At 38.2% G+C, this 26,590-nt stretch overlaps 1 protein-coding gene across 1 annotated transcript; it reads right to left on the reverse strand.

Moving 5' to 3' along the window:
- Positions 1-285: 285 nt before the first annotated feature.
- PALMD (palmdelphin) lies at positions 286-25,248 on the reverse strand. Its single transcript, XM_082287222.1, has 8 exons — positions 24,987-25,248; positions 19,825-19,905; positions 14,335-14,465; positions 9,007-9,121; positions 8,089-8,122; positions 7,881-7,991; positions 6,077-7,174; positions 286-1,927 (listed from the first exon to the last, which is right to left on the reverse strand). Exons 1-8 carry the CDS (start codon positions 25,029-25,031, stop codon positions 1,884-1,886), a joined length of 1,659 nt encoding a protein of 552 aa, XP_082143348.1. The 5' UTR covers positions 25,032-25,248; the 3' UTR covers positions 286-1,883.
- Between the last annotated feature and the right edge of the window lie 1,342 nt (positions 25,249-26,590).

Here is a 26,590-nt window from a genome sequence, read left to right on the forward strand (position 1 = left end):
CTTTGACTAGTATTGTGATGGTAGTTGCTCCGTTTTCCATGTTATTCAAGTTTAATACTACAGGTTGTTGGGGAGGGCAGAGGATGAGTATCCATAGCCATCTGCTGCTGTTACAAAAACTGCTCCTGACTTCTTCATATCCCTCACCTACTCTCATTTTTTAGTGTATCCTTAAGAGTTGAGGGTGAAGCCTTCTGCTCTCACAACCAGCAAATAACAGCAGAAGCATAAGGAAAAAAGCCCACCATAGAACAACAACAACAAGCAACAGGATAGACACAGAGGAAGTGTACTATAATAAAATTTATTTGTTCTTATCTACTATTCCACTCTCCAGGTAACAATTTCTGACAGATCTTAAAATTTGAGATTATTCCCCACATCAGACTGGGAGCCACCAAATGTTTAGAGGCTACAAGTCAGTCAATTACTACCATTGTGCCTCAGTATGAGGTAGTAACTTCAGTTTCCTGCTTTGAAAAGAAGACCAGTGAAAAAATTATAGTAGGTTGTTTTTTTTTTCTTGCTGGTGCACAATTTGAGTCACCTATACCAGAATACCACAACCTGAGCTTTATCTGTTCAGTGTTACAAATGAGGCTAAGACCTAGTGAATTAAAGCTGTTGGACTGATTTGAGTATAAGGGTGTGGTGTGCTGTGCTATGAGGCACTTTTTCCGCCCAAGAACTATGTACTGGAAAATCTCACTTGGATGTGATTTTTCTAGGTGTGATTGTACCTTCTTTTAGGGCCCTTACCTCCTCCATCATGTGGAAAGAATTAACTTGTTCTTTGGTGGGAGCCTTGAAACTTGCTGGAGAACAGTGCCCAGCATTGGCTGCACCTGTAACACATCTTTGTTTGCATCTGCAGGACAAGCCCTTGGCAACTCAATATTTCTGGTGGGAGGCTTGCCTGATTTTAGCTCCCCAGCCAGCTGAAACCTAAACAGTATGGTTGTTGGGTTGTTTTCTGTTGTTGGGGTTTTTTTTGTGTGTTTGTTTGTTTTGGTTGGGTTTTGTTAGTTTGTTGGTTTGTTTTGTTTTTGTTTTTGATGAACTGGTTGCCTGTCTGGCAACCAGTTTCTTGGAAAAGCAGGGCTTTCTCAGCAAGCTGGGAGGTGAAACCATGGTCAGGAGGTCAGGCTGTTTGTATTATTATGCACAGGATTTATCTGTGAGGTTGTGGGTGGGCAGCATGTTTGTGGGATGCTGAAGAGAGCAGGGTGTGAGGATGGCTACACTGTCATATGTAACATAAAAGGGTGAATGGACTATGGAGCTCTAGAAGGTCGCTAAATATTTAAATATGCAGGCTTAATTATTTTTGGTTTGTTCTGCTATCACTTAAAAAGGAATGCTTTACATTTAACCCAACGTAGTATAACTGGAAAGCACTTTTTATATTTACATTCTTCCTGCTCCTCTCTCACATTTTGCTTTTTATTAACCAATGCTTTTACAAAAAGAAGGCTGAAACAGCATTTTCAGTCAAAATTAGATTGGCACACTTTAATGTGAAACAGTGCTCCATGAAGTTCCATGGAGATGGGTGTTTACCTGCTCTGTGTATATAGCAACAGCATATTTCTGATTGTGAGAACAGGTATGCACATGTCTTCATACTTGTATATACACTGCATTTATGGCCTTGGGTAACTTCCCACTACTTTTAACAAAATCCAGGATGTGATTTGTGTATGTGCGGCAGTTGGTCAAATCTGGAAGTCTATTAAAGTCCATTGGATTATGCAGAGGGCAAAATAGCCCATGAAACAGAGGAGAAAAACAAGCATTATGATCCAGAAAAAGTATGTGGAAGAAAGTCTTCTTAGCTTTATCTGCTTTGAGTGGTAAATTTTACTTCCATGTCATTACAGCTGTTAAAGCACCTTTTTCCCCAGCTTTGCCATTCTCATCCTCAGAGCTGAAAAAATAAACAAACAAAGCCATTGCATTTTAAGTCTTTCTTTCTATTTCTGAAGCAAAATCTCCTTATTTAGAAAAATGAAGACTACACATACCTCCAGTGGTTAATCCAGCAGAATAAGCGTTGTTTTAGTGTTATAGAAAGAAATCAGTAAAAGGTGTTAGTTCTGGTAATTTTGCAATGAAGTGAGTATATTAAGAAATTGCTCTGTAATAGCTATTTAAAAATTAGCACAGCTATCTTCTGTTTTGTCTCTGTTACGTTCACTAGCATATTAGAGTTGGTTTTGCCCTTGACTGGATGCTGACAGATTAAAAAGATGTATGAATAATTAAACAAACTCTTTGTTTAAACTAAACTCCTCAGTGGGAGCTGTAACTGTTTGGAAACCTTTTAATTTTCTGTGATGCTCAGAGAAAACTTCCTTCTTGGTGCTGTGAGTCAGAGTGTTCAATCAGTCATGTTCCTGATTTCATCTGATACAGTAACAGTACCTATGTAAACATCAGTATGGCTTTTGTCTGTAACTGGGTATAATGAGGGTAAGTTTGAAAGGGACACTGCAAGGCAAATGATTTAATGTTAAGGTTATTTTTAGAACAGCAACACAATGCTGTTTGATATGTAAAAGCCTCCCCCCAGCACATTGTTGATCTGAGAATGCAGTGGGAATAATCTCCATTACTCTGACCCGTTAGTTTGAAGAGTCACCCAAAATAGCATCTCATTCCTTCACCCTGCATACGGCTCTGCTGAGATGAGGGGTCAAAGCAGCTGTTTACTTGATTTACACATGTCAGCAAGTGTCCAACTTGAGTTATGTTTTGAATGCTGAAGTTGCTGCAAATCATAGAAGCATCTGAGTGTAACTTTATATCATAGAACCACTGATGTTAACCTTAGCTCTTACAAAGACACTGTGTACTTTTTACAGGCTGAGGAATTCTGAAGGATTCAAGTCCTCAGTGTGGTTTGAGAACAGTCAGTCTGATGCTTCACTTATACCTCATAGTCTGTTTTTTTTATTGCTCTGTACATTACAGGAACAGATGGTGTGCATGAATCTTCATTAAAAAGGATTTTTGTATTTTACTTTCTTAAACACAAATGGAGCTGTCTCCATTGTGTTTTTTGAAGGTTGCAATGCTTCCAGTGGTAAGGAGGAAAAAAAGCTCATCTAGACTAGCTAGCTGCCAAAAGCCTTGGACCTTTGTGTCCCATGAGAACCTGTTCTACACTGTCAGTAGGTTTTGCTGCTTACTCAGCTTTAGTTTTGCATTTCCTTACTCATTTCACTATGTCTAGCCTTTGTTCCCTCACAAGGACTTTTCATTTCCCTAATGAGTATTGCATCTTCAAAACATTTGCACTTGAACTAATTTGCCTGAAATTTAAAGAAGAAAATAAGCTCTAATAATGCAAATACAGGTGTACCAATTAGTGTTGTCATCCTTTTCTCTGTATAGTTTTTCTGAGGGCACATACTTTGGGATATTGGTGGGGACAGGAGCTTGTGGGGAAAGGAAAATTGTTGCTGTATGGAGAGAGGTATGTCCTACATCTTTGTAAGCTTGTGAGCGTGAACAGCTCCTAATTTAATCTGATATTTCTCTATATAGATTGGCACATGGAACAATTCCTCTGCTTCTGTGTCCTTGGCCATCATTAGCTATTTCAGTTACTTGTTCTGAAGGTTCATTTCTTTCCTAAAGAACAATTGTTACGTGAGGGGCCATCATGCTGGTCTGTCCTGTGATTCTTTGCTTTCCATTGTCTTTCAGAGTCCTCAGTGCTTGTTTAATGTTTAAATGCTGCAAGTGCCTCCTAAAGCTTCAGTTTCAGAGAGGATTAGTTTTTCTGTTTTACTGTTTGTTGTTTTAGTAATGAATGATGAGCTACCAAAAATAATTGGCTCCCTTCTTTTCTCTAGTGGTGTTTAGGGTGAACCTGCTAGGGTGAGCATCAATGACTGCTTTGAAAACAACATACTTCTCTAAGAAACAGCTCTGTATAATACATTGTTCTAGATGTAGAGAGGCTTTCCTGGTTTTGTTTCCCTTTTAGAAGTCTCAGTAGGATTATAGGTTTGCTTGGGAAAAATTGAGTCACTTCCTGGCTTTTTCCACTGATCAAAAATGTCCCAGGGAGTGACAATAAATAATTGGAGGGCTAAAGAAGAATATGGCTTAGTTCCAAATTCTACTAGCCATTAAGATACTCACTTGGAGGCAGTGCTGACTGGGGGAATTTTTGAGGCACTTGCCAAACTGCTTGTAATTTAGTTGGGATCCATTTTTCCCAACTGGCCATTTTCTTACTGGTGGAATAGTTATAAGTAAATGGGTGAGACCAAATACTGATTTACAGGACGGATTCTCAAATATCTTTGCTATATTTGCACTTAGTCCCCTCTTCTGAAAGTAAGTATTTGTTTTCCATTATCCTCAAATGAGAGAGAACCAAGATTGTTTGGGAAGTGTCTGAGTGGAAGGGAAAAATGTAGGTATTTTGGATGCTTCTCCTGGGAGACAAAAATAAACGGGGGTTGTTACAGATAGAGGTGCTCAGCCAACATCTCATGGCCTGTATATGGCCCATCTGAATGATACTGCCAGCTTGTAGTTACTACTTGGAAAACTCTTTCCCAGGATACCTTCAGGAGCACCCACTCAGCAGGCTGTAGGATAAATGACCTGTTTCAGTAGAAACCTGCTGGTGGGTGGGTGTGTATCCCTTCTCCATTACCCTATACATCTATGATGGGGGAATTAAGGGACTATGCCCAAAATATAATGGGCTGGACCAGCTTCTGGAGTGGTTTATCTTGCCTGTACTACTTCTGCTTCCAGTTGCTGGCATAAGAGCTGCTAGCAGCAGCCCTTGGTACTGGAGGATACAGGGACGCGCACAGATGGCAGGATGGTGCTTGAGGAAAGCAAAGGTCCTCAAGTAATAAAGTATAGTGGCCTTTTTGATCAGAAATGCTGGGCAGCACTGCTGGAATATTTCTGGCTGTTGTGTGCATGTCTCCATGATATTGATGCTCTTAAAAGCTGAGAGCACTGCTTGCTGAGCAGCTCTTCCCAATCAGTGCCTACTGATGCAAAAATTCTTGCAAGTTCTTACATGATCCAATGATCATCCTCTCTCCTGGCTTTACACATAGTGTAAAGAATTCCTGGGCTGTCAATACAGCTTTAGGCAGGGCCCAAACTTATATTTTTTCTGCAAATTGTCTGGAGGGAGAGAATGTGGGATCAGGACCCCTGATCTTCCTGTAATTCAGCCAGAGTGTTCTTTGCTTCGAGTGGAATGTGAGTACTGTCTGAAATCTGCTGCTCTGTAAGTATACTTAAATGCAGTTTAGTTGTCTGCACTAAAGTGCAACATAATCATAAAGAAGAGTTTTCTATGTTTCTGGAAGATTTTGCTATTGCTTTCAAACTTTTATAATAAAACTTTGTAGTAAGAAATAGATACTGTGTGTATTACTAGAATATAAAAAGTATTCAAAAATAGCTCTGTGTACTATTGGACTAACCATGTATAGTGATGAAAACTGTTTCATTATCTTTCAGAAGCTATGAAAAATATCTAACTCAGGTTAATGAAAAAATGTTAAAACTTGCATAAACACTATCAAGTCAATGTTGGCAATGTTGATTCCTTAAAAATACAAAATAAAGCTAGTTATTAAGCAGTCTTTCTGATTTAAGGTGTAACTTGGATGATCTAGGAAGTAGTTGGAATGCAGACAGGTACAAAAACATGCCAGTGAGGGAGGAGGAAGTGTTAAGTAGCAATGCTGTTAGTTACCTGCAAGAAATGAAAACTAATTCTGCTAATTGTGGTAGCATTAATGGAACGAAAGAGAGCTACTTTTAATCTTTAAAGGTTACAGGAATGGCTGTTCTGTGATAGTTTATTTTCCAAATTTTGATACTGTAAATAGTGCATTGCTAAAACCAAAATAATTCAACAGATCCAAAATGTAGATTGGTAAAGAGCAAAGAAATTACTATTAATAGCATATTAGTCTGAAACAATCCAAACAAGGCAAGAAGTGAAACAGTTGCCAGCAGATAAGAGCAATATCAGTTTGCTACATGAGCGAACAGCAGTGACACGATTTTCCTTTTCTGTTACCTGTTAGCGAGGGATCTTCTGTACCATCTCCAGACATCTGGCTGTGAAGATGAGCATGGTGTGTCGGTGAGCTTAAGTGTTCCTCTTGTTCTTGCAGGGAAATGGAATTTTTGTGGGCTACCTTGTTCAGGCTTGCACCCAGACTGCTCACAGGGTTTGTCTGTGGGACTTCTGTGGTTTTTCTGTTGGGTGGCTGATAAACTTGACTGTAATGGCCTATGGGATGATATGCTGGTTTCTCAGATTTGCTGTCATCTTCATCATCATCATCAATGATAACTAGTTCTGCACGGATAACTCCATCATATTGGGACAACTTCTGGTTTGCTTCTGCATCGTCATCATCAACGCGCTGATAACCCATGAAAACCATTGTCACTGGTTCAGACTCATCCACGTAACAAGGTACAGCCTGGACAATGTTGTATCGAACGTCTTCCTCATCTTGAGGTGCAGGGGATGTTTCATTAGGATGACAGGGATTTAAAAACCTTGTCTCACTGTGTCTTTCTCTTGTATTCTGGTAAGGTTTTAATTCCTCATGTGCAGCATTTCTTTCTTCATTATGAATCATCCTGTTTTCATGATTAGTATGCACTTTCTTCTCTGAATGGGAAATTACTGGAGAGGGAGACTTTGGTTGTATTACCTTTGGAAGATCAAACCCATTCTCTTTATTTTGCTCCATAAAGGGCTCTGTTTTGGGGGAGATCTCTGTCTGATGATTGCTAAATCCATTCATCTCTCTTTTGTCAGTGCCTTCCGGTTTTGGTCCAGAGACTAATTTGTCTTTCTGAGGAGTAACTGGCCTGCAGAATTTGTTTGCAAATACAGGTTCATGGTACTCTGTGGGAGACTGAGAATTTTTTTCAGTTGCCTGCCGTAGCAGTTCTTCCACTTCAACAGGAGCAAGTTCATCCATCCCATTTTGTGTTGTGCTCCCATTTGAGGATACTGCATAGACTGACTTCCTGCCATCATCATAGACTTTAATTCCTGTCTCTTTAAACTCCTTTGAGGGAAGAGGTATTGTTGATAACACTGTGTTTTCTCCTGTCTTCATGTCTTTTTCAACCTTAATTTCCATGGCAAACAATGCTGTTGAAAGAAACAAGTGCTTAAACTGGTAATGCAGTAGCTGCAAGAAATACAGGAGTTCTGACAGTGATAGAGACCATCTGTCAGAATGCATTATTTAATATGTGAAATTATCACATACACAACCACTATATTAGATTCTCATTTTGAATGTCCCCTTTTATCCTGTGGAAAAAAAATTTCATTTAGATCTGATTCTGTGAGGAAAAAATCAGCTGTTGATGAGACAGTTTTCAGTATAGGATAGACCAAGAAATCCAGACTTAACCTTGGCCCCTGGCATTATGCTGGACTGAAAGTAGGAGCTGAAAGAGCTCAATGTGCTGCGATGCCAGAGTCTTGGGCACTCTGAAGGGTTAGGAGGCTTTGTAGTAGTTGGAAAATAACCAGAGTACTGTTAGCTGCCCAACAGCTGTAAGTGCAGATAGAAAATGTGAAATGAGTGATATGAAGGGAGTCTGTACTTAGTTATGACAGGCAGAGGAATGAAGCACTGGAAAGAAGTGTCAATGGTGTTATTCTCAGTGGCACATACCTTACACCACTCCCTCACCTCTCAGTTTTGATGATCTAACGGGTAACACAGCTTAAATGAGAATGTCTCTCATATCTGTAATGTCTATTCTTTGCTTAAAGTGTATTAGATTCAATATATAGGAAGCTTTTGTACATATTGACACCTTCTGGAGTTACTAATAAGCAGTACCTTTTCTCTTTTCTTCATCATCGGTATCAGCATGTGCTGTACTTCTCAGTGCAGAAGGTCTGAAATACTTGGGAAGGTCAGGTATGCTGGCATATATGTAGTCTGCTGCCTCTGAGTAGAGAAGATCCACAGATCCACAAAGCATTAGTATGTTTTAACTTACTTCTACAAGGACCTTTTAAAAAAATATTCTTTTGACTAAACGTACCTTTTTCAAATCCTGCTTTTTCAGTCTTCACAGACTAGGTGGGAAAGAGAACCATTAACAATAAAAGTGATAGTTACTTTTAAGATGTTAACTAGACAGTGCTTTGGTTTCCCTGATAGTTTTAACCTTTTGTGTGTGCAGCTTCATACAGAGAAGGGGCTAAAAGTGAAACATGCTCAGTTGGAGCATGGTGAGTGAGAAAGTGAAATTTCTGTGAGTTTTTTTGCTGATATGATTCCAAGTCAAACAGGGAAGGACAAAAATATTATCAAATGTTTAAATAGTGACCTAGCCTCCCACTGTGGCCCAACCTGGTTGGCTTCAAAGATTTTTTTTTTAAAGGTTCTACTTTGGCTTTTCAGTTTTACTTATCTCCCTGTGTATCTTTAGAGAATGTGTGTGTGTATGTAAGAACAACTGGAGAGATGAAGTTTAGTTTCATTGCTGTATTTTTTGAGATGATTTAAGATGATTTGAAAATACTAAAATGACCTTTTGACAAAGACTAATGACTGATAACATTATGTGTTTCATCATAACCTCTGTCAGGGGAGAGCATGATGCAGCTTAGCTGGGCACATCACCTGGACTATGAGTAGACCAGGTCTGTACCTGGTCTGTACCTGTTATGTCTGTCTCTGGCTGAGATGCAAAGTTGCCGGGTGTCAGTGGCAATGCTGTTTTGTGGAGATGTGCTATAGATGAGTAAAGGTAGGAATCGCTCCCCCACCCCCATAAATAAGCAAATAGAGAGGTATGGGCACTTAAACAATGTAACATCTTGACCCCTCGTGTTTCAACTGCTGTCACTTAAGATAAAAGCTTGTGACCACTCATGGGATCCAGCTAGTTCCCCTTTCCCTGGTTATGATGATGATTGAGTAATAAATTCTGTTTCTGGAATAATATAGCACTAACCTTTATTATGTCTTCTGTTGTTTTCTCAACAGACTTCAGTTTCTTTAAAATGGCTTCTTCCTTAGCTGAGACTTCCATTTCTTTTCTTTCCAGAGCCTCAATTTCCTTCTCCAGTCTGCAATCACAGTTGCATTTGATTTAATATTAGGCAGAGGACAACATTGTAGAGTTGATGCATTGGGAATATGGACATTAGTAGGACTGGTTCTACTTACCTGGTCAAACTTTGCTCTTATATGAGGTCAGCTTATAATTTCACACACATTGGGAAATAAGTGTAAAATAGTATTTTCATTTAAAAAGAAAAAAACCAAAACCAAACAACAAACAAAGCCTTCCACATGTAAACATGAACTATTTTGCCAGTTAGGTTTTGGCTGATAGGTTAACTATTTTCTTTTAAAAACCTTTATTGTTATGTGCAAGGAATATTGAGGCTCAGGAGTTAAAATTTCTTTTGGGCTTTCGACACTTGCTGTAGGTATATATGTTACAGCTCCCTTCCCTACCCTTATGTGTTAAGTCTGTGTTGTATTTTTTGCATGTTAAAGCTGAGTACAATGATTAAAGCATCTTTTTTCCTGATCAGAGTTTTTATTTTCTTAGTGTATGACAAACACTTCTAGACAGAAAGGTCCAGGATAAAAAATATAATCTCTTTATGAGACAGGGAGAAAGCTATGCTGGTTGTTCTGGTCTGGGTTAAAGCACACCTGTAAAGTATCTCAGTCAAGTTCTTTGTTGAGTAAGGCAGTGACTTAAACAGGTGTCCTGTATCCTATTTTTTTATTCTTTCTAGTCAAGACTGCTCCTTTCTGCATAAGTGTGTATTTGTTGGGTTTTAGATAGAATTTGCCTTATTAGCTGAGTTGGGAGGTCACTTTTCCATGAAGATCTAGGATCTAACTCCAGATTTAACTCTGAGATCAGATTTGAACTGAATGTCTTATGCTGTAGGTTAATGCTGTATAACTTCAGTCTCCTGGTTCTTTTTAAAAGAACTTTTTTTAACTTGAGGAAAAAAAAGCGAATTTTGAAAGCATCCGTATTTGAGTGAAATATGCCTTCCTTTTTTGAAGGAGCTTTTGAATCCATGCTGGAAATCAATGACTGTAGACCTAAGGCAGCTGCAACTGATACCATGTTTTGCTGAGCGAAGTCAGAATAGTCACAACTAGATGATCTGAGACAAAGTTACAGACGTGCTTGTAGAAGTGTTGGCCTATAACACTGAGGGAAAAAAGTGTTGTATTTTTGTATTTTGACTTCTTTACTATGTGCTAGGATGCACAATATTACACCAAAATCACCATGAGTGATTAAAGTCTGTCATCCCTTTAAAGTAATCAGACTAGAAAAGCTGAATGCAGGTTGATGCATAAGCATTATTGATTTCCTTGTGTGGCTGAGGAATATGAATTAACATTATGGCTCTTGCTCTATTTAAACTCAGATATGTAGAGCTACACTAATGGGGCACTATGTGGACTTTTATCTGTTGGTGACAACGTCCTTTTTTTGATATACAAAGGTATCACAGGTCTCAGAACTGAGATGTGAAAAAAAAAATACCTTCAGGATGAAAGTAAAAGCTAAAAAAAATATTTTAAAGCTGCTAAATCTTTGGACCTGAGCTCTCCAAGACAGCTTTAGAGCCCTGATCAAAGGTACTGATTATAGTGCTAAAATACAAAAATTTTTATGAGGCGATGAATATTTTTGGACAGCTATAAAAGAAAGTAATAACCATGTGCCATGTTTTGGCACTTCTTGTGGAACAGTCTTTGTTTAATCTCTTGAGATGTTGTGTTTTTAGATGAGACTTGATCGCAATATTATCATAATTTGAAAATAATTTAAAAACTCACAAAAGCATAATGAGCTGAAAAATCATTAACTTATACTGTGGGTTTATTTCAGTCTTGGCTCTAAACACTCCTAGACATGCAGGTGAAAGAAGAGGAGGAAAGATCTTGGAGATACTTGAAAAAAGAGAGGTGGAAAAAAAGAGAAAACACAACCCAAATAAATCAAAGATTATAAACACCATATATTTACCTGGGTAATCAAGAAATAAAGTTTATATATGCTCTTGCACTCATATGAACACCCACTTTATATGGTAATTAAGAGACCTGATTCAATGCTCAGTGGGTTTAGAGAAAAATTCTCATACCCATATGATGGGAATTGCATCTAGACTCTAAGTATCTCTTTTGCAGTTTTACTTTCAAAAACAGATTTTTATGGTTAACTTTCAGAGTGTGTTGTGAGTATGCACACTGGAATTTGTGGAAAGAAAACTTCTAAGAGATGCAATTTGTATAGTTCAAAGAAATTGAAGCCCTTATAATATCATGCAGTTGAAAAGTTAGGCCAGGATTTTTTTGGGGTGTTGAAATGTTTAGAAACTTCTAAATCAATGACATTTTAATGAAATTATATCACAGTTTGTCTTGAAAGGATCTAGCAACTATTCTAGCAGTTATAAGAAGCTACCTTTTGTACAGTGCTGCATTTTTTTGGAGAGAAATGGAATTATGACATAGCTACTGTATTAAATCAATCCATTGAATATTTGTCCTTCTCTTTTTGAGTAGCACTTCTTATATGAGAGGTGAAAATAAGTAGTATGGAGGTGTGGATGAGAGAAGAAACCTTAGAAGTCAAGGCACTAAATGGAAGATTTCTCTGCCAAAGTAGCAGCTGAATTAAGAAAATTTATGGACTTTGCCTGGGTGCTGCTGGCCACCAGCTGATCTGCTGGAGTTGGCATCACTGCCACCCCAGAAAAAAAAAAAAAAAAAAGCTTAAGAATGAAAAGCAGATAGGAAGATAGCAGCCTGAAGAATTCCAGACTGAGGGTAAAAGGCGGTTAACAAGTCCTCACAAGTTTTGAGGTGAGTCAAATGCTTTAGCAGCTCTGGAGTATAGCCTGAGTCTGCCTTCATGCATCACATTACAAGCAATTGAATAGACCTTAGTTGTTTTGCATTTTTAAATATGTTGTTTAGCAACTAATTCCATCAAGAATGAGTGTTATTAGCTGAAGATTAAGTGAGAAAACAGGACTCCTAATCCTTCATTCAGATTGTACCCTGACCAAGGATGTGCTTACTTGGCTCACTGAAGCTTCTGACACGTAAAGGGGGTAAATAGGACAGATAATGTAAATGCAATTTTTTGTCTGTAACCAAAGCATTCAGCCATTTGTCTGCAAGGTGGTTCAGGTTGCTTGCTAAACACTGCTATGTTTCATCATTGATACAAAGAATGGAACTCTCCCTTTTGTAAAAAAAATGTTCAAATCTGAACTGATTAGCAGACATACACCAGCTCAATTTGACACCCAAATAGAGAATGTTTCAAAACAGAGGTCCCATTTAGGAGGGTGATGGCAAGGCCCCTGCCACTACTGTAAATAATCTGCCTACAATTGCAAATCCTTTCAGCAGAAAGAAACAAAAACTGGTCTAAGGGTAATCCAAAAGTGTTCAAAGTGATTCATATTTTTTTTAACTGAAGATAAAACACACACAAGAGTAGTCAACAGAGTAAACTGATCATGTCTGAATCAAGTGAGTTTTAATAGTCAGATGCTTAGAAGAAAGAATTCTGCTGTGCCTCTCAATTTATGTTATTTCTACTGTGTGATATGTCTACATGACAGTTTAGCAATGTTTGATTTACAGGACAGGTCAAAGGTCAGACAAGCTTTGATTGGCTTTGGTGATATCTGTGGCATACCAAAAGCACTGTGCAAGTACTGGATGGTGCATATTTTATATTTATTAGTGGACTTTATTCCTAGGTTTCTGTATCACCACTGGCTGGTTTGAAACTGGGCTGGATATGTATAAATGAGATGTAATGCTATTTGAAAGGCAACATGGATGTTTTTCTAGAGTCCCTTGCTAAACAGCTGTTGGAGAATGGTAGGAAATACAATTTATAGCAAAAGACATGTGAATAAAGCTGCCTAAATTCTTAGCTCAGGCTTTTCTCACAATCAACAGGACTTTGAATCTAATCTCTCCTCTCACTACTTAGAGAAGACCTGAACTTCCAGTGGTCTGATGGGGAAATACTTGCTCAGCACCATTTCCTTGTTGCTCCTTAGCCCATTCTAGCCCTAGATGCTGTTCTTTTCTGGCAATCACATTGTTGTATGGAGCCCTCTTGCATGCCTTCCAAGTGACAACTCTTTCTGGGCTCTTTTCAGGGCATGCTGTCTACCTCCTACCACTGCAACTGTGAATCCTACAGAGGTGTGTTCTGCAGAGAAAAGTGCTTTTGAGCAAGAAGTCAGCATAATTATAGGAAAAACTACCACTAGGCTGCTACCTGTCAGCCAAGAGAATTATTTTCTGTGTCAGAGATGGAGCAAGGAGGGAAGAGGATGGGAGATCACCAGAGAAGGTAATCTTGGTGTCAACTTTACTGAAAGAGTGTGTGTAGGACGACAGTGAAAGAAAAGTAGAGAGGAAAATGCTATTGAATTGAAATAGAGGAAGATTACTTGAAAAAGGATGATGAAACTTTCCAGAATCTAGAGGAACAGGAATGTTTCATTCTTTCTGTGCGTGCTAAGGGGTAGTACCAGTCAATATACCTGGACCCAGGGAAGGAGCTGATTGTGTACACAGCTCTTCACTTTGGGAGGTGCTAACTGAAGCTAAAAAGCACCTGGAATCATGTTCATAGTAAATAAGAGTCATTCATGAGACTGTCTCTGCAGTTTAATGTTAGCCCTGTGTGATAGGGATGCGCTAGGCAATGAGATTTGTAGAAACAACTCTAATGAAAGGTGAAAAAAAGGCCTTTACTATAGCAGGTTTTTGGGACTAAATTGAGTACAAAACACATAGAAAAGTGAAGATAAGTATTACTAATGGGGCTAGGGAGCCTGTACTGCTCTGAAGTGCTGTTATGGTGAAAGTCAGGTATTAAAGGCTGTGCCAGGACCTAGAGAAACTGAAGAACTTTCAAAATTTATTGTTATTTTGAAGTTCTGATTCAACAATTGCTATCTCAGAACAAGCCCCATATGTTGTGGCTTATACCTACTGAATAAGGCATGGGAAGGATATCTGGAATTAGAGAAACAAGTCCTCTGCAATATAGTTATTGTGCAATTTGTTACAATTTGAAGTATGGAAAATTGTGTTTTGTATTCTCTAGTTCTAACTGAGTAGAAAACATGACAAAGATTGCTTTACTCTGTGTGTGTTTAGCACGTGTTGACATTTTCATCTTTTCCAAAATAAGATAGGACTTTTAAGATGGAACCATTTAAATCCAGACACAAAGGCAGGGGTACTTCCCTACCTGAAAATGTCTTGTTCCAGCTCATGAGTCCGTTGTTGGTCCTCCTGATTCTGCTTTTGCATTTCTTCTTCTTCTTTTGGAGTCATAGAACTAAAGCCATCCAAGAGCCATTTTTCTCTCAAGGCCTTTTTCTGATGGGGAAAAAAAAGACAAGTGAATGCTGAAAGTTAGGGTATTCAACCATTTACTGTACCTGTCTTGATGCCACAGATGTGATCCACAGCATTGTGATCTATCCAGCATAAGGCAATCTGACTGCAGTGAGTGCCACTGGAAGAGAAATACTAAACAACTTTTGCATTTTGAGATTGGCTTAAAAACCAAAATCTTTAGGAACAATGTCCCATTTTATTAGTTCATCCAACAAAAATGTAGAGTATGTCAGCTGCTATCCACAATAAATTAATATTGGTAAGTGGATCCAGTGGGGTGTGTGTCTTCAATAAAGCAAACCAGCTGTACAACCCTACATATAACAGACTCATGTGAAAGGCTCCAGTCAGAAGCACAGTTGTTTTATTTCAATAGCCCTGATTTCTGGGGTCCTGGCATTGCATAACTTCTGAAGGGAGATTTAAAAGATGAAAAGTTTCTGTAAATAAGACTGTATAGGAGTAAGAGGTCTCTAGGGAGTTAGTGATGCAATGCTACCCCTGGAACTTACAAGGATCTTGTGTAACTATGATCGTGAACTCACATTTCAACTGGTGAAGACGTGTGGGGTAAGAGGGGCAGTGGAAAAATGGAGCATGGGCAGCTGGTGACTGGTTAGTGTTTCAGCAGACCTGCCATGTATTTAGAGCTGCTGTTGTAGGGGCAATCCAGATCTTAGGTATTTAGGTCCTGACCTGATTAGTGCCTGTGAAGTTCTTTCTGTGCAGTGGTGGCTTACAAATGGCTGTATTGCATGTGCACAGGTAAGGGTATCTCTCTCAGCTGTATTTTCAAATTCTGAAATACAGTTGTATGGACTGATTGTTTCCTATAGCTGCTTTACACTATGAAAGGTGGTACCTGAAAGTCTTCAGAGCTCTCAAAAATACTCCTGGTGTGGAAAAAAAAATATTCTTGGAGATAACTTCATATTTGCAGGCTAAAAGTTGTAAATCATGCCAACTTTCTTGCACCCTTTTTACTCCTTTCAGTCTATCTCAGGGATATAAATCCAGTTGCTGCCTTGGGGAAGGAGTTGGGACTCCATAGAAATACTCTTTCAACAGGCAAAAAACCAGCACACATATAAAGTCTTTAATTAAACATGAATGTTCCAGTTATAATTTAGATTCCTTGAGCTGTCTAATTTCCATGTTATGTTTTTGCTTTTTTTGCCCCATATGGTTTTGTTAATTGCAGGATGTGGATGCAGATTAAATTGAATTTTTACTACTGCTGCTTGAGGCAGAGTGTGGCCAGCACTGGTGAGAAGGCTACGTGGACCTCAGTGCTGCTTGCAGGGGCTTTTGGAATCCCTGCCTGCATCCTGTGTTGGGTCACTTAAACTGTTGCTTCCTACACTTTTCTATTTATTGTGTACTTTCCATGAGGTTGTTACTGAGGCCCAACTGGCAGAGGAATATATATGTAGGACCTGATTGCAGTTAGAAGCTACTTTCCACTTGACATATAATGTCATAGAAAGTATGTCTAAAACAGGCTTGTGGAGAAGTCTGTGCACTCCATGGTGCTTTTTATTATTTTACTTGTGGGATGTAAGAGCAATGTTTACAGTTGCCTTAGCCTGCAGGACAGCATTTGGTCTCTCTCAACACTGGACTCTAGGAAATCTTGGTAAACAGGTTGCTCCAAACTGATGTCCTGAGCCGTGACTCAGGCTGTAGAATCACTTGGCAGCACTTCCTGAGAGTTGTGTCTTAGGCTCTAATGAAATAAATGCAGATTTTAATAGGATAGTGATACATGATCTGGTAGATGCAGGTAGTCTGGTGTTGGCACAACTCTTATTGACCACAACATACTGTGTTCTCAAGCTGGAGGGCACATAGTTATTAATTCCCTTTCTATCAAGCTGTTTAGATTTTAATGATAAGTCTGGCTTCTAGAAAAGTGAGGTTGTCATCCTGGTTGGAACTGTATTAGTCTAGCACTGATGTCTCCAGAAATAAATGTATAATTCCTTGTGAGATTTACAGCAGGGCTGGCACTGTAGACCTCAGAAACTGATACCATCAATTGAAATCAGCAAATGCTTCTGTATGTGTAGGTTAGGCCCAAGAAAACAAACACCCTAAATACAAGTGTAACACAATAGTGTTATTTTTGCATGTTTCTAGAGCAGTTTGCTGCTACTCCCAACTAAATGCCATGTAATCTTTTTCATTTAATTAGCCATTTTTGAAAGAATGACACATTGTGTAGTTTGGAAATAGCCTTTGAATAAAACACTGTTTCAAGTCTGTTCCGACACAAGCAGCGACACAAGCCAGTGCAGGAGCAACTGCTTTGGGCCTGACAGGTTTTTTTTCCTGCTCTCTAGCATTTCCTTCCATGACAAAGTGTCTCTAGCTCAGAACTAGGCTGTGCATGTGTTATAGCACTGCATGAAAGCACTTTCATTTTGCGTTAGGCTCCATGTGTTAAGGGAAAGGGATACATATACACTGTGATGAGATAAAACCCTGGAAAGGGCCAAAGGCTGGAAAGTAATCACTTTGTTTTGTGGTTCAGGGACATATCAAAAGTACTGTGACAATATTCTGCAAATTCTGTGAATAATTTACAGTGTGTGCTCCAGGTATAACTCCACTGCAATCCTTTACAAGGCTGGCTTAGCACTGGAAGATTCATCTTTCACTGGAAAGCAAAGGTGTTTTGAGTTTGTGGGTCTTGCTCTCCTGGGGTATGGCAGTTTACCTTACAACATTTTGGGGAAGGCATAAGTAACTTTCATGTTTTTTCACAAAAAAATGTGGTTCAACACTGTTAACTACCAGAGGAAGGAGGTGTGTGACCAGCACCTACAAGGTAGCACTAGTGGAGTTCAGGCATGTCAGAAGCCTGATACTTAATAAGCTAAACTGTAAAAGCTCTTAGAAAGTACATGCAAATCAGTGCTGACTGCACTTTTAAAACAATTTTGTCTGGTCCTTTCCCTTGTGCCTCAGTGAGAAGGATTCCAGATAGGAGGAAGGATTAGTTGTTGGTGCATCTAGAAATGCTTGATGAAATTTCCCCCGTACCCGCACTAGCAGCCCCCAATACCCCTCACAGTTGTGTGAAGCCCTGTCCACACAGGTGTATTTGCTTGCATGCATCACTTCATGTGATAGAAGTGCTCATGCAGGGAATAAATGTTCCTTCTCCAGTTCTACCAGATAACTAAGATCTGTTATGATGCCTCATCTCTGTCTTTCTGGAAGTTTGCCTGGGGACAGCAAACAAAGTCATTGGGAAGCCAGAGCAGGGATTCCTATTTACAAAATGGAAGTTTAAAATAGAAAAGCCTACAACAAACAAAAAACCAAAAAAAAAAAGCAGCTCCAATCAAAAAAAACCCCACAAACCAAAGCAACAACCTTTTAATAAACCTTTTGCTAAGGGTTATAAATAGGAAGGACAAAATGAGGAACAGGATAGTGTTATCCATCTAACAAGAACATCTCTATGGCAGTGAGATTTACTAACCTGCAATAGTTTCCTAGGGGACAGGTGTGAGTTACACTAATAGATCACAGAGCTCTGGACTTCATCATGCACAACTGGTATGTGTATAAATGAGTGAAATCAACCTGAATTGCTGGGGAAATAATCCCTCAATAAAATTTACTGCAGTGTTTAAATGTTTTAGAAGTCTAAATCTGTCTTAAAGCAATTTATGCACTGGATCCTTTTGTTGTTTGACCCCGTTGGAATACCTGAATTAGTCTGAAGCATGAATGTTCATTAAGGGACAAAGCTTCTAGGGCATCAAGCAAAAGATGTTCATGTACTAATGTTGTATTTGATATTAGGTGCCTGTCTTATTCCTGAGTTGGGAAAAGTAGTCTACATTTTGTGTGCTCCAAATAATGTATGTATTTATACAGCATACATGTGTATGTAAGTATATATTTATAGTATTTAAATGTACACTTGAACCTTCTTTTCCAAGTGAATAATTTCCTCAACAGATCCTTGATTTGCCTCATAAATGCAATAGGACTGATTTAATTTAAAATCTTTTCTGTGTGATATCTGTATGATTTCTCATAAGAACCGACAAAGAAATCACATCCTCTGTTCTCTTCCAAAGGAAAACCATTTCAGTAGTATTTTTCCAGGACTGTTTTAGCCTCTCTAAAAACTCCATAAAATTTCTTCAGAGCAAGTGCAAGGTTGGTTTTTGATTTCTTAACTTTTAAAACTCCATTGTACCTATTAATTTTAGCTACAAACATGTACTAGGTCTGTAAGGAAACTGCCCTAAGGCTCTGTCTGCACCCAGCACTAGTGAGGATTAGCTGGTTGTCTAGAACAGATCAGTTTATCCCTTTATAGAGAAGGGCAAAAGAGTCATCTGGATTTATAGACATGGAAACTTGAAATACAGCTTTCAGTACTCAATGTAGCCATGTACTATGATGGAGGAATAGAGTCACATGTTTGCTTCTCAAAGGTTACAGGACTTGGAAAAGATATTCCCCTCCCTTTTAGACAAGATGTTACACAAATGGTCAAGCCTGTCCTTGGAGTAACTACCTTCCAATAAAACCTGGGCCTGGCTGTATGTTGGCTTGCCTGGCCCAGTGAACTAGTTTATCATGACTTCTCAGTTTTTTGGCTTGACACAAAAGAAAAGGGTGGATGAAACTCAGGATCTGGTGTCTGTTTTGAAAAGGAGTCTGTTTTTAAATATGCTTCTCTCACCTTTGCTCAAGGAGACGTGCCACGCTCCTGGTGTTAGATTCAATATATCTTCCTTGAAACTGTTTATCTGCTCACATAATGAAAAGAGTATGGAAAATACCAAGTCTTGCATATTTCTGGAAGCACAGATTTTTGTCTTATCTCCCTAAATGACATGTACTGCCAAAATTATTTTAATTATTTCACTAAAGAATAATTAAACAAGCTGAAAAAAGCCTACAGCCAAATAAATAGGGTATTTTTTTAATAGGGAAAAAAGTGCACTTAGACCTTATGATTGTGCTGCACTCTGAACCAAGTGAGGCTGCTGTTGTGGGATTAGGGAGTAAACACACCCAGTCTGACATGTGAGGCTTAATTTTCATCTGTGAGTTTTTCCTGGTTATGATCTCATTTTATGCCATGAAAGTGATCAAGTAACATTAGCTCCACAGTGTAATTTTTTTCAAAGAGTGATGCTTATTAAAGTCAAATGGAGTCCTGGCAAGACTCCAGAAAGCTGTGAAAATTTGACAGTAAAAGCACAACTTAAATGTATGAAGATTTGCATTCCAAAATCCCCAACCTTTATTCATGCTGTGTGACTCAAGGCTATCTTTAGTTACATAAATCTAACACTTTACTTACCTTTAAATGTTGGTGTTTCATTTTTTCCTCTTCTACTTTTAGGCGTTTCTGTGTAATTTCTTCTTGCAGTTTTCTTTTGTCCTACAAATTAAGAACAGTGAAACTTTGTTTAGAGAAATTACTTGTTAATAAAATTATTATGTGTTGTTCAGTAGGGTGAAATCAATCCATGCAAATAAAGCCTTATTTTAAAGCTCATGTGGTGCTTAGTCAGTGCATAATTCTTTGCAGCAACAACTTGATCCTACACAGCTATGGTTTCCACTGCTCTTTCTCCAAAGTACATTTAAATGTGTTAATGACCACAAAGGAGGGATGATGCAAAATAAAAATGATTGGGAAGGGTAGGGGATGAAAACAGGAAGAAAGTCCATTTGAGTACACTGAGAATTGTACATGCAGGGTGAGACTAAAACTGGGTTCTGACCAGAATTCCTAAGGCAGCCCACACATCGTTTAGGAGAGGAAAGAGTCTGCACTGAGCAACTGTGATACATCATTAAATGAAATGGGCTGTTGGTGAATCCAGCACTGAGTTTATGTATCTTGTGGCTAATTGCTGAAATAAACAAAGGTATAGAAATTTATTTTGTTAGTCAAATAATGGTAAAGATGAGAACAGAGAAATGTAAGATACTTCATATATGTTGTTGCTACCTCTCAATTTAAAAAAAATAAAAAATTGCCTGTGCACAGGCTGTTTTCATGGCTGTGGATCTTTAGAAGAAAAATCTCGAGTGGTGCTGGTCTATCATTGTGCCACCTTAATCCTTTTTATATACAGATTAGAGAAAAAAGGAAATGAGTGAAAAATGTCTTAACGCTGGCAATACTTGAGCCTCTCCTGTTTTTGGATAGCATTGTCACATGGGGTAACCTTGTGGCTCCTGTGTGTGCAGCCAAACACTGATTTAGTACCTTGTGTCCTCAGCAGCCAGGGGCAAAGGAATCATGCCAAAGGAAAGTAATTTTAATAAGGTGTATTAATTGGCTATTCTCTTGCCATGTGCCAATCAACAAATATTTGTACTTGTTTCTTGATGTATTTTAGGGAAGTAAATGGAATCTTCTGTTGTCCTATGCAGTAACGTTTGTTGACTGGAAGCTAATCCCTCTTTCCTTTCAATTAGAACAGCTTGATTCTGTTAAAAAAGTGATAGCTTTTTTTTGAAGAGTCTGCTTTCAGAAAAGTATGGTTTAGGAAGGAGTTAACTTCTTCACAAACAGAGGAAGAACCGTGCCCTTTCAGCCCACCCGAGGACCCAGCTGTGTGTAAAGACTGGAGAAAGTCAGAAAGGAAATGCTGGACGTAAGGCCAGGAGTTGTTCTCCACCATTTCCCTAGGATCCGGGATTTGGAAACAGGAAGAGACGTGGTGTGCTTGGCTGAATCACTTCACTGTTACTGGAAACTAGAAATTAGCAGTGGGACCACAGGCTCTAAGAACACTTTGCTGAAGGATAGGAAGGCTGGCCAAGCACTACTGGTACTATGCTGGGATTTAGCAGGTGAACATCAGAGTGTCACTGATCTCTCGCAGTCTGCTAAGTACAGTAATTATTTATAAACACTTTACAACTTTTCCTTGATGGTCTGCCTTTTTAATACTCCAAACAGAATAGGTGGGACTCTCTCTCAAAACAAATGCTATTTTTATCTGTGCAGTGGTTTTGTGTTTTGCCAATGCTCTTTAATACAATTAACAAAGTTACTGATTTAGGATCAGTACAATATGTAATTTTTCTTCCATTTCCCTTGTCAGAGACTTTATCCTAGAGCTGCTATTCTGGATTTTTCTTGGCCATTCCTGATTTAGAAGACATAGTATCTGGTCTCTGATCTTCACACTTTTCCTTACTTAGGAAATATTACTGATATAATGGTATAAATGGCCTGTAAATCATTAGATGAGCAGTGTGACAAGAGCTTGTGTTTACAGATTATAACAATTCTTAAGGAAAACTCTTTTTGTCTTTACTAAAGTTCTGGATAAGATTCTTAGCCAGAGAATGAACTTTTACTTGGTTTATATGATTAAAAAATATTCTAAGTCAATTTGAATATTCTTTTTGTACCAGTTGAGCTATAATAAGAGTTTGGGCAGTCTGAAATCAGTATTTGTACATAAACTACTGTGCAGAAAGAAATCTGAGTATAAAGGCATAAATTAGTGCATTCTAAACTAACTATATAATAAGGAACCTATTCAGTAAAGAAACTTTTGCCTGTTTTTTTTTTTTAAGAGGTCTGTGTTTCTTTAATGTCCAATGCTTTTTCTCTGAAGGTTTTCTTCTTGTATCCTTTGGTGTTCTAGAATATTTTAATTTCACTGGTTGGTATTAAATATCCATTATACAGTCATCCAGATTAAATAGGTTGAAATAGATTGTCTTTTATATGTCTAGTCTATATATCTATATAGTTTAGTCTAATTCTAGAAGCCAAGAAATATGAGGAATCTTTTTGAACCTCGTGTGCAAAAATAACTTTAAAAACCTGTTAGAACACTTCCTACAGTGTATTCTGCTATGCTTTGTTTGCACGTCATGTCTTGCTTTATGAAGATTTGACTATACATCTAATGGAATGAATGTTTATTCCTGGATAGCTAAGGGAGCCATGATTCTATTAAACTTTGTGCTGTGCCCATGCAGATAATCATGTTGCTGGCAGAAGTCCTTGAATCCTCTCTTACTGCTCTTTTTAATGTGAACAGGATTTGCTTTTTATGAAGGAGCATCTTCGGCCATTCCTTTCTGTTGTGCATCAATGCAAGGTAAGACTTGGTGTTAATTTTCACTCCTACTGAAACATGTGGGATTCTTTCCTGACTTTTGTACATAGAAATGAACTGTGTTCTAAACTGGATCTGTCTGAAAGAAAGGGAATTGCATCCATAGAGCAGTGCCTTGTGAAATACCTTGTCTGCCAAGTCTATTAGTTTGTATCAGTGTTCTACAGTGGTGCCAAAGATGGTGATCTTGGTCCCCTGGAAAATGCTACATACTGCCAAATTCCATGGAGCAGCTAATGTTTTAGCTAACGTATTTTTATTTTCATATAATTTTCCAGGTATTAAAACCCATTAAGCATCAAAAATATTAAAGCTTTCATATTTACGGTATGGAAGTCTTGCTAACAAAATGGAGGCATTTGATTTTTTACTTTTTATGTTCTATATACACCAGTAGCAGGTGGTAGCTACATAACAAAGGAAAAAGTTTCCTTTCCAGAGCCATGGGAGCATCAAAATATTTAATAACAAAAACATCCCTAACAAAAACAATAAAAATGTTTTCCTTTTTTATTTGTTACATGGAGAAGATTTGAAAAAGACTTTGAAAATCCTACTGGCTCTGTGAGAGCCAGTTGCTGTCAAGGAGACAGGTATTTAACAACAGAAACCAATAAGGTTTAGTGCAGGTGCAATTGTTGACTGCTGAGTGCCCCTTGCTATCCTCTGTTAGATCCTTTACAGCAAACATCCGGTAGGTAGCACTTGAAATTCCCAGGTGTGTTCCTTGAGACAAACCTTCCCAGACCCACTGAGGGCTTGCTATTGTAACTGCAGTGTGTTGTTTCCCTAGACAACTCATACTGCAGATTAAAGGCTGATAACTTCACCTTATTTAGGCTACCTCCTTTCTGCAGTCAGAACACCCAGAGTGTTTCAATTAAATGCTCTGGACTGATGAAAGTAGAGAGCAAATAGCTCCTTGACACAGGAAGTGTAATAAATGAAGTCATAGGCAGAACCCAAATATGATTTCGTATTTCTTCTAATGCAAAATGCTGGAGGCTGCCCCAGTTTCTTAAAAAAATACTTCTCCGGTATTCATTTGGAAGCAAAGATGCACATGGAGGATGCCAACCTGAGTATGTTCACAGGAGCCTCATCAGACAAACGTGCTGCCCTCTTCCTGCTCCTAGCTCCCAGGGAGCATAAAACATTGCAAGGCCTGGACTTCTCTGGAGTGCCAAAACAGTTGCTATCTTTTGAGCCCATACACTAGAGACAAAGTCCAGGTTATGACCCTGGTTCAAGCAACATTGCAGTTAAACAAATAAATGTACTCTAAACCCTCTAAAACATTTCAAACTACCTTATTGTGGCCTTGTGTCAGGTCTGAAGTAAATACAATAAATGCTCCTGTTGGCTTTTATCAAGTGCCATAGTAAAACTTAACTGAATTAAAACCTGGCCTATTAGTTTCCTGTCGATTTCCAGTTATGCCTTTTAACATTTATTTTGATCCTGGTAAAGTATTTTTTAATTCTGCCCACCATTTATTCTGCTAGTAGTGTTTCCCAACTAATCTATCATGTTAAGAATGTGACAAATACCTTTGTTTCCTTTATTTGTGTTTAACTAAGAGAGTAAATGATCCTTCTGGAGTTTTCCTTTTATATCAGAGGGCCGAATTTTGTTTCAGTTTAAGCCTTTTGTAACTAAATAAGTTTCAATGGAGATCAAATCAGAGGAGAATTTGGATTCAGCCATTTTTTATAACATCAGGTTGTATTACTTTAAAAATAGTTTAGTTGTTCCTTTCACACACTAGAAATCATCACTCAGATTTCCTTTTAGAAGAGAAACTGAAAATTTTTTCTAATGTCCTCAGCATAAACTTCACTGAGTCCTTCCTCTGAAAACTGACAGGTAGGAATTTGCTTAATCCAAGCTTGTCCTTTTTTACTTTTCAGACAGCAATACTTATGACAGATCATCAATAACTCAGAAATTGTATTTAATTCCACAGTTCAAATGAAAAATCTTTAATCTCACATTGTGAAATGTGAAAATTGATTTGTTCTGGAATTCTCTAGCTGCCTTTTGACCTTCAGGCAAACATTCAGTATGATGACAGTAATGTGTGTTTTAGACTGTCCAGTAGTGATTTTCACACACACTTTCACTGCTTTGAATTTAATTTTAAAGTGCAATACAACCCATAATAAAGTCAGTACAGTCAACTTAGCTGTCTTAAAGCGGTATCTTTTAAACTAGCACTATTAAGTAATAATTTCAAGCAGACATAAAGTCTTTTCTTTTTCTGTCCTGGGATAAATCATTATTCAGCAAATACACAGCAGCTCATTAATGATATTACTTCTAAGCCTTTTTTTTTTTTAAATAATGAATTATAACCATGAGCACTTACTGTTATGGCCTGGAATCTTTCTTTCAGCAATTCGGCTTCCTCCATTCTACAAATCAAAAACAGACAAGTAGTGAAGGCAAAGAGAATGAGACCATAAGTAAAAAGCCTCCTGGTGGGGCTACAAAAAAAAGCTGAGGTGATTCGATCCAATTCCAGAGCAGAAAGAGGCAGAATTTTTGACTTGTCAGAAGAGTCCCTGAACAGATGAGCAGATCAGTCCAGACAGATACATGTAATGAGGGTGTGGAGAAGAGGCAGACAAGGAGAGTGCTGGCATGAGTTGACTGACAAGTTGGAACAGTGGAGCACAAGCCCTTTTCCTTCAAGAGCTGCCAACTCTTTGTTTTAATGTGCTCGGTTAGCATGCCCCTGCTTCTTTAACTGTTAAATGCCCAAAACAGACTCTTACAGGACCACGGCTGAAGTAAACTTTTATAATGGTTCTATTTCTCTTTCCTCTCTTTTTCTATGCTTCTGGTAATATACAGATATTTAAAATTGATTAAGTTTATTTAAATTTATAAAGTTTATTATTTCAATTATTAATCTTATTTCACCCTTATATTTTAACCTGTTGTAATACTAGCCCTGTAGATGGCATGGAGTTTTTTTGAGATGGCAGTTTCAATTTAGTTTGGTAGATGAAATTTTCAGAAAAGCTATATTGATAGCTGGAAGAGTTTTAGAACTGCTAACCTAAAGTAAGATAAACTTTAAGCAGTCAGGTCTTTCATTAAATGTGTTAATCTGTGCAATTACTGGTCAGCTATCTGGGACTCAGGGGAAGCTTTGTCTAAGTAAGGATTTCAGGATCATCACTGCAGTGTTACCAAGATCAATCTAAAATGCTGGTGGCTCTCATGCTGGATTTTTATTCAGCTGACTTGCTGCGGACTTCTGCTGAAAACAGCATTCTGTGCCTTAAGAGATGGTGCACATTTTGACCTTTCCATTTACCTGAGTGAGAGTCAGCCACCCAAAATCAATCTAGGAAACTTGCAGAACAAGTGGAACTGCCTTAGTAAAATCTAGTTGTGGAAAAAATTCTAAGCAAATCAAACAGCATAAAGATGTAATGTGACTCTGGAATCCCTTTGTTACATTCAGTATCATGTAACTCAAGTCTTTGTAAGGACACCAGCAGAAGAGTCAGTCAGCAGGTTTGGATTTTTACTGCTAGTTCACTGACCTGACTAAACTCAGCAGGATTTGGTGATGGGGTTCATTTTACATGTTGGTACAGAGACCTGAATCTTAGTGGCGAATCAAGCTTGTTATTAGCAAATTCTAAGATGCTTCAGAATTGAACACTTGATGGTGAAATTACAGCCTTATAATTCAATAGAAATCAATATTTAATTTCAATTTCCACCTTTCTAGTATGTCATCACTCTGTATACAAGAGCAGATTTTCCCCCTCTGCAGCTGGGGATTAAGGGTTCATTAATGTTTTGTTTATACTCTGATCCACCCTGAGATTTTGTTCAAACTTGCAAAGACCCCATTTTTATTCTCCAGTGAAGATTTTGTTTCTATTTTTTAAATATTAATATATGTTTCATTTGGTCAGCACCTGAAATTTTAAAAATGACCACATTAAAGCA

The sequence above is a fragment of the Coloeus monedula genome (genome assembly GCF_965178545.1).
Source record: "Coloeus monedula genome assembly, chromosome: 9".
Lineage (NCBI taxonomy): Eukaryota > Metazoa > Chordata > Aves > Passeriformes > Corvidae > Coloeus > Coloeus monedula.